Below are 8,560 nucleotides of genomic sequence, written 5' to 3'. Positions count from 1 at the left end.
ATAAAGTCATAAGACTTAAGGACTGTGCTCTAGAGCCCTCCTACGAGAGGCTTTCTCAGAGAGAAAGCGCTCACCCTGCCCAGGGTGTGTGTGCTGGGGGTGGGGTTGGGGGCGCTGTCCTCGAGGGAGGCGTACAGGACGGTTTCCTCCCAGAACTAAGAGCATCGGTTCGTGCCAGGGCCTACTCCTTACACGATTATTCAAAGGGTGCCTATTGTGCCCTGGGTGCCGGAAACACAATGGGGTGCAAAGCGGGGGCTGTGTCCGTGTCGGGCAGGGGAGAGGAGGTTGCAGATTCCGGGGACGTAGACTGGGTGGGCGTGAGAAGGAAAGCTTCGGTGCCTTCGGTAAGCGTTGCCCCACTCCGGTACACTGCGCCTCGGGACCACCGAACCCGGGACAGAGCACGTCTTAGCGCAGGGCTCCAGCCTCCGCGCTCCCGGCGCAGGCCTCCGGCCGCCCTTGCCCCAGCCTCTGCACCGGCCAGCGGTGTGCAGCAGGGGGCGCTCACGAACCAGGCCTGGGACAGAAACCAAGAGGGGACAGAGCCTGGAGAGCGACTGCGGGGATCCACTGGGTTTCAACCCACCCCACCCTCCGGACCGTCCGGGTCCGCAAAGTCAAAGTTAGAAGTCGGTTCGCAAAAATTTGTCCAGAGCCACAGCTCTTGGCCCCTGCGTCTGTCTAGGGTCTGGACCCCAACCTGGTCAAAAACCTTGAGCCTGGATTCTACAGATTCCGATTCTGGGCCCTCCCCTCTGGCGGCTTAGAACCTTGAAATCCCTCCTTCACCCACACCTACTTCCACGCACCTGATTAGGTGCCTGTTTCTTTAACGATCAAAGACGTGGGCGGCGGCGGCGGGGGTGGTGTGTTCGCTCCCGGTTCCCCAGCCCCTCAGTAACTGTACCATTATTAACAGTATAGACATCAGACCTGCTCCTGCGCGCCCGGGCGGCGCCGGGCGAAACGCGCTGTCCTCTCCTAGCTGAGCCCGGAGGCTGATCCTGGAGTCGTGGCTCCAACCCCAGGCCTCGGCGGACTTTGCCAGGGCAGGCCCTGGGCGCTCCGGGGTCGAAGGCGGGGGTAAGGGTTGTCTTTCCCCCCGGGTAGGCTCGGGGAACAAAAGCGCTTGCTGGAGAGTGGGCGGGAGTCGCAGGGGCCCGCGGGAGTCTGCGCCCTCGCCTGGGTGGCCACCACATCCTTAGGCGCCCTCCTGGCCCCTGGAGCCCTGTCTCTCTGCCAAATTCTCCGGGCTTCTGCATCCCTGGCAAGTGAGCCAAGGAAAAGGGGTCTTATTTGGCCCGTGGGCCCCGTAGGTTCCTGGGACGCTGGAGGGGCGGGTCCCTGCGGTCCTGGGAAGCTCTCCGCAGAGAATAAGCGAGCCCATTCTCCCTTCTACTCTCCAGTCTCTTGTCTTCCAGTCCATCAGCGCTTCCAAATTGTCCCTTGCCCACCTGCCTACCTGTCCGCCTCCTCGACGAAGGCATAAAGAACCAGAAAAAGAGGTGAAAACTGGGTCGGGGGTCCACAAGCTCTGCGCCTCCGAGTCGCAGCCTCGGTCCCCGCCTCTAGGGCAGGCGCCCCTCCCCCCCGCCCCCGCCCCCGCCCCCGCCCGAGGAAGTCTCCAGGACCCGCCATCCCGGGCCTGCCTCTCCCTCCTCGCTACTGGTCCCTCGCCTCCCAGACCCCTCTTCTAGGACCGAGGCTCCCAGAACCGCCCCCTCAGCGTTCCCAATCCGCCCCCCCCCCCCCCTTGCTCTGCAGACAAAGAGGTTGTGCCTGGCCAGCCAGCCGCGCCACTCCCTGGCCCAACCGCAGGGACTCATCCCCAGACTAGGGGGCCGTCGCAGTGTCCACCGCAGGGTCAAGGTGCCCTCACCCTCCCACCCTCCTTGAAGACACCTCCCCTCTCAGAGCTCCCCTGTGTCCTCCCCCTAGGTCGTCCGTGGGGACCACAGACCCAAGGAAGTGGAGTGAAGTTCTGGGTTCTAAATTCTGATCCGTACGAGCTGTGTTGGTCCCAGCCCGCTACGCCGCCAGCAGCGGCCGCAAGAGTAAGAGAGGGGGAGGGATGCGGAGTAGGCGTGCGCCAGTCCGTTCATATTTAATTTACAAAGGATCCTCGGAACGCCCGGTCGGGTGGTCTCTTTAGCTGCAGCGCTCCTCTTGCGTCTCTCTTCCCCACTTCCCTAGCTCATTAAAATGCTCAACACTCAAATCAGGAGATTGATCTCCTCAGAGGCCCCAAACCCGCGCCATCGACCCACCGCCAGAGAACCCTATGGCCCGAGGTGCGGGCTTGGGGGCCGCGTGTACCCTGAGAGCTCAATGTCTACAGAAAGGACCGGGGAAAGAGGCGGGGGTGGGGTGGGGGGCGTTTGCGTGTCTCCGGGAGCCTGTTTCCCTTCCCCTGTACTCGATTCTGGCCAGCAACTCTGTCTCCAGGGCTGCTATGGGCAGTGCGGGAGACACACATCGAGTTTCAGCCAAATGCCTCGACATTCCTGCGCCTCCGCCTCCTCGTCGCTAAAAGAAATGTCGGGGTTTCGCCAGAGACAGGGAGCGAGAGTCGGGAACAGCGAGTATTCGAATCTGCCGAGGCCGGCTGTTGTGTGAGGGTGTGAGACATGCTGGCGGTGGCGGGCCGCGGAGGCATCGGGGGATAGTGTGTGGGGTTGACGGCGCGTTTGGTGGTGAGGCTGTGAAGATGTTGGCGAGGGAGGGACGGGGAGAGAGAGAGCCTCGGGCCTTAAGTACCCAGCCCACACTGCTCGGGAGGAGCGGACGTTTTGTAACCATCCCTTTCGGTGGTGCCTCGGTCTGCCGCAGCCCCGGTGCCCCATTCGCCTGTGGCTGGCAAGACCTGAGGGCGAGGCGCGTGGGTGCGTCCAGGCCAGCCTTCTGCGGAGGCAGAGGCTGATACCGCACACCCGCCGCACCCCGCAGGGCGCACAGGCAGGCGTGTGGGGCTGTGGGCTTCAAGCGCTGGTTTTGCTACAAAAGCTGAGACTTAAAGAGTAGGGCTTAAGAGGCTGGGCAGGGTGGCGGTGGGCTGGGGAGGAGGCGTCGCTTCCCCGCGCGCCCCGCGGGGTCGTGCGTTCCAGTCTTCGGGTTGGACTGGTGGGGGGCGGGGGAGACCAGGGCTTGCATCCACCCAGATCCTGGCAAAAATAGCAGGGAGGGTGAGGCGCTCTGCTAACACTATCAATTATGCATCGTGTTGAACGTGGCTTCGGGGAGGAGGCTGCTAGTGGGGAGGGGAGTGCGGGAAGGAAGGGTCCGCGCGAGCCCGGCTGCGCGCAGCTCAGCGGGTCCCTACTCACTCCTGGTCTGTCTGTGCCACAGCCCGCATTTGCAAAAAGAGTTTAAAGGCAAAGACACGCCCCCCCCCTCAGTCGTGCTTCTTGCCTTCCCCCAAATTCCTCAAAGATGGTTTGTCTCACGTGTTGCGGGGCGTAAAAGCGGCTCGCGTTCAATTAGCAGCGAAGCTCACCGGCCCTGGCGGGACCCGCGAGTGAGGGTGAGTGAACGTGAATGTGTGTGCGCGCGGGAGGGGGAGAGGGTGAGTGTCCCGCGTGAAGGCGTGCCTTTGAAAATGAGTGTGAACGCAAGGACGGCTCAACACATTGACTCGGTTATTATTACAGGATGAGGGACAATTCCAACATGTGAAGGTCGACTGGGCGGAGGGTGTGAAGGTCTGCGTGTGTCTGTACGAAATGTGTTTGAACCTGGGAGGGGGGGGCGGTGTGATTAGGCACAGGGACAATGCCTGCAAGATGTGTAAGTGCGGAGGGACGCGGGTTATGCGTGTGCGGTGAACTGGGAAGAGCCCAGACGAGGGTGGTGGGTGTGGGGGCGCCCCTTGAGACCAACGCGTCTCAGCCTCGGGGAGAGCCTCTAAGGTTTTAACAAATGTGGGCGATGCTGGAGGCGGGAGAGGCTGTGCGCGTCCCTGCTGCGCCGGGAGCGCGCGAGGACTCTGTTCAGTCTGCGGCCAGACAGACCTGGTGGGGGGTGGGGGGGGGGAGACAGACGCGAAAGGGAAACTGAAGCAGGACCTCAGGGCCCGGGCAGTCCCCACAATTACCTGTCCCTTTCTCTGCCCCTCCCCTGTCTTCCACAGCCAGCAACAGATGTGGAAAGCGCCCTTGGGCAATCGTCTGGGCGCGGAGACATCAGTCTGGAGAAGGGGTTGCAGCCCGAGGGCAGCGCGCAGAGAGTCAGCAGCGGGTAAGCCGCGGGGACCGCCCCACAAGCTCGACCCCGGTGTGGGCAGATCCTGCCTAGGGTGCCATACCCCGCTGGTGCTGTCAGGGGGAGTCCAAGGAGGGGTGGGGAGGAGCCCTCTCCCCGGACCAAAGGCGGCGTGGGGAACCTGGGTTCCTAAGGACGGGAGGGTGGGAGGGGCTCTGCCCAACCTGCCAGGAGCCCTAGAGGGGAGCTGGGGTGGGGGGGGCAGCGGGGGGTGGGGTGGTCTGCGTTAAGTGGGTTTGTGTGGCTGGGGATAAGAAGGTTTTTGTTGGGCGGGGAGGGGTTGCTCAGGCATCGTGGAGCTGCAGAAAAGGGGCGGAATCCTAGACCGTCTCCTACTTCCTTAGCTAGTGGCAGCCCCCATGACCTGTCGGTTCGGGACCCCAATGCCCTCTGGGAGCCGCCTCGCCTGCGTTCTTCGGGGATGGGAAAGGGAATCTTTAGTGACATCCCTCTCAATGCTCAAGGTCCCTGCCTGGGGGAGGATCTCCTTCCTCAGTCGGAAGTTGACATAGCAACCTCGGCTGGCCCCTCCAGGGAGTCGCAGCCCAGGGCAGGCTGCTTTGGTGTCTGATGGAGGGGGGGCCTGTGAGTCTGCTGCCAGGGGTCCCATCTCCTGCCACCCACCGCAAGTTGTGGGCATTGCCCATCCGCTGGGATTTCAGTCTCAGTGGAGGGCTTTTGTGCGCAAGTGCGCACCTGTGTCCCTGAGTGTGGGTCAGTTCGTGTGAGGACATGTGTCCTTGTGTCTGTCAGCTCCCACAATGAACAGGAAAGCACGCAAGGGAAAACGCTGTCCTGATGTTAAAGTTCAGCTGAAAGAACAATGAGGTCTCCAGAGTATAGTGTGTCCATGTCTTTGTGTTTTTGTGCTAGGAAATGTATTGTGAACCCTGTAAAAGTTTGCGGTTGGATGGCAGTGCCCCAGCGTGTGTTTGTATTGCTGTGTGCTGTCTGGGTGTGTGCGCGAGAGTGCTGTGCGTGGGACAAAGAGTTGGAGGAAGGATGACAGGTCATGGACAAAAATACCTTCTCTGTGTATCCTCCTCACGGGGTTAAACGAAGGCTCAGAAACACACGGGGCCAGGGTAGAGCCCAGAGCAGACAGGTGAGCTGCAGAGCCTCTGGAAGGACCACTGCTAGACTGAACGAGCAAGTAGGGGGGTGGAAAGCGAGGCATAAATCGGCTGGAAACGGAAATCAGGGCCCTGAGAGAGCATGCATTGAATCCTGAGATTTCCATTGAGCCCCATTCGTGTGGGAGAGAGACTCCTGAGCACAGAGGAGATTACCGGAACCCCAAGGCCTGCCCTAGATGGGTTTGCGGAGGCAGCGCTTAAAAGGGGAGGAAAGCTGGGGCTCTTAAGTCACCTTCTCCCCTCTTCCCCCCGGCTTCCATCTGCAGGATCCGCGATGGTGCGCCTGCGGGCTCTGTGGCTGGCCTGGGCTCTGCTAGGAGGGGCCGCAGCTTGCCCGGAGCCGTGCGCCTGCGTGGACAAGTATGCACACCAGTTCGCCGACTGCGCCTACAAGGAGCTGCGCGAGGTGCCAGAAGGACTGCCGGCCAACGTGACCACGCTTAGTCTGTCGGCCAACAAGATCACCGTGCTGCGGCGTGGGGCCTTCGCCGACGTCACGCAGGTCACGTCGCTGTGGCTGGCGCACAATGAGGTGCGCACGGTGGAGCCGGGCGCGCTGGCGGTGCTGAGCCAGCTCAAGAACCTCGACCTAAGCCACAACCTCATATCCAGCTTCCCGTGGAGCGACCTCCGTAACCTGAGCGCGCTGCAGCTGCTCAAAATGAACCACAACCGCTTGGGCTCGCTGCCCCGGGACGCACTGGGTGCGCTGCCCGACCTGCGCTCCCTGCGCATCAACAACAACCGCCTTCGTACACTGGCCCCTGGCACCTTCGACGCGCTAAGCGCGCTGTCACATCTGCAACTCTATCACAACCCCTTCCACTGCGGTTGCAGCCTTGTGTGGCTGCAGGCCTGGGCCGCAAGCACCAGGGTTTCGTTACCCGAGCCCGACTCCATCGCGTGCGCCTCGCCTCCCGCGCTGCAGGGGGTGCCGGTGCACCGCCTGCCCGCCCTGTCCTGTGCACCACCCAGCGTGCGTCTAAGTGCTGAACCACCGCCTGAGGCACCGGACAGCCCCTGGCCCGCGGGCCTAGCGCTCCTGCTACACTGCTTCGCGGAAGGACATCCCACGCCCCGCCTGCAATGGCAACTTCAGATCCCGGGTGGCACCGTGGTCTTAGAGCCTCCGGTCCAGAGCGGGGAGGACTATGCGGATGGGGCGGAAGACAGGGAGGAGGAAGGAGATGGGGACGGGCCAACGCAGACGGAGGCCCCAATCCCGACTCCAGCACCCGCTTGGCCCGCACCCCCAGCCAACCCACGCTTCCTGGCCCTCACAAACGGTTCCCTATTGGTTCCGCTCCTGAGTGCCAAGGAAGCAGGTGTCTACACCTGCCGTGCCTACAACGAGCTGGGTGCCAACTCCACGTCACTACGCGTGGCAGTGGCGGCTTCTGGGCCCCCAAAACACGCTCCTGGCTCTGGGGGAGACTCTGATGGGCAGGCCCCTACTTCTGAGCGCAAGTCCACAGCCAAAGGCCGGGGCAACAGCGTCCTACCCTCCAAACCCGAGGGCAAAATCAAAGGCCCAGGCCTGGTCCGTGTTAGCATCCTGGGCGAGACGGAGGCGGGGCCGGAGGAGGAGGAGGAGGAGGCAGGTGAGGGAGAGGAGTCAGAAGACCAGGTCTCTGCAGATCCGGTGGAGGAGCAACGCTGTGGCCACGGGGACCCCTCGCGGTACGTGTCCAACCACGCATTCAATCAGAGCGCAGAGCTCAAGCAGCACGTCTTTGAGCTGGGCGTCATCGCGCTGGACGTGGCGGAGCGTGAGGCTCGGGTGCAGCTGACGCCGCTGGCGGCGCGCTGGGGGTCTGGGCCCAGCGGGGCTGGGGGAGCCGGGCGGCCCGGGCGGCGGCCGCTGCGCCTGCTCTACTTGTGCCCAGCGGGGGGCGGCGCAGCTGTACAGTGGTCGCGAGTGGAGGAGGGCGTCAACGCCTATTGGTTCCGCGGCCTGCGGCCTGGCACCAACTACTCAGTGTGCCTGGCGCTGGCAGGCGAGGCCTGCCACGTGCAAGTGGTGTTTGCCACCAAGAAGGAGTTGCCCTCGCTGCTGGTTATCGTGGCGGTGAGCGTGTTCCTCCTGGTGCTGGCCACCGTGCCCCTGCTGGGCGCCGCCTGCTGCCATCTGCTGGCCAAACACCCGGGTAAGCCCTATCGTCTTATACTGCGGCCCCAGGCCCCTGACCCCATGGAGAAACGCATAGCCGCAGACTTTGACCCCCGTGCGTCCTACCTCGAGTCCGAGAAAAGCTATCCGGCAGGCGGTGAGGCAGACGTCGTGGAGCCCGAGGAGACTCCCGGGGAGGGCCTTGATGAAGACGCGGAGCAGGGAGACCCAGGTGGGGACCTGCAGAGGGAGGAGAGCCTGGCGGCCTGCTCGCTGGTGGAGTCCCAGTCCAAGGCCAACCAAGAGGAGTTCGAGGCGGGCTCTGAATACAGTGATCGGCTGCCCCTGGGCGCGGAGGCGGTCAACATCGCCCAGGAGATTAATGGCAACTACAGGCAGACGGCAGGCTGAACCCCCAGCCTGACTGGCCCGCCCATTCCCATCCCCCACCTTGGGTACCTGGGAGCTGAAGCCTAGGGCTGGCAGGACGTAAGCCTCCCCACCCCCCACCCGCAACCTTCACTTACTCCGCCCCTTTACCAGACCCAACCTTCACTACTGGGGACTTCTAGTGGGGAGTGGGGCGGCTTCAGCAGTCCCAGGCCACCCACTACTGTCATTGTCCTTGTGGGTTCAGTTCCATTACCACCGCAAGCACGGTTACTAGCTCTACCCACGGACTGTGAACCGAAATCCACACCTCTCCATTCCCACCGCAATTGTTATCTGCGAAATCTGCTCTGCAGCCTGCCCCACCGTGGGCTCTGGAACCAGAGGAAAGGGGAGAAGACGTTGGAAACATCCGGTGGTAACGCTGTGGCAGGGAGTCATTCTGGGACCCTCAGCAGATGTCCCTTTCGTGGACGGCTGTAGGGTCCTGCCTGGACCCCTATTCCGCCCTTTCCGGGGTGCACGTCCCAGAAGTCAGGACTCCTTAGCAACTCCCTAGTTTTAGTTTCAAAGCCCCCTTCCGACTCGGAAACAAACCCGTCTGTCCCCCCCCCCCCCCCCAATCCGCTTCTGATCAGCTGGAGCCAAGCCCGGTGCCTGGGGC

At 62.9% G+C, this 8,560-nt stretch overlaps 1 protein-coding gene across 1 annotated transcript; it reads left to right on the top strand.

Moving 5' to 3' along the window:
* Positions 1-3,105: 3,105 nt before the first annotated feature.
* ISLR2 (immunoglobulin superfamily containing leucine rich repeat 2) lies at positions 3,106-8,206 on the top strand. Its single transcript, XM_043555034.1, has 3 exons — positions 3,106-3,523; positions 4,130-4,236; positions 5,663-8,206. The coding sequence occupies exons 2-3, from the start codon at positions 4,140-4,142 to the stop codon at positions 7,915-7,917; spliced, it is 2,352 nt and encodes a 783-aa protein (XP_043410969.1). The 5' UTR covers positions 3,106-3,523; positions 4,130-4,139; the 3' UTR covers positions 7,918-8,206.
* Positions 8,207-8,560: the final 354 nt, after the last annotated feature.

This window comes from Prionailurus bengalensis, chromosome B3 (assembly GCF_016509475.1).
Source record: "Prionailurus bengalensis isolate Pbe53 chromosome B3, Fcat_Pben_1.1_paternal_pri, whole genome shotgun sequence".
In the NCBI taxonomy this organism is placed as follows: Eukaryota; Metazoa; Chordata; class Mammalia; order Carnivora; family Felidae; genus Prionailurus; species Prionailurus bengalensis.
The sequence above is the reverse complement of the archived record's forward strand: the minus strand, read 5'-3'. Positions and strand labels throughout refer to the sequence as shown.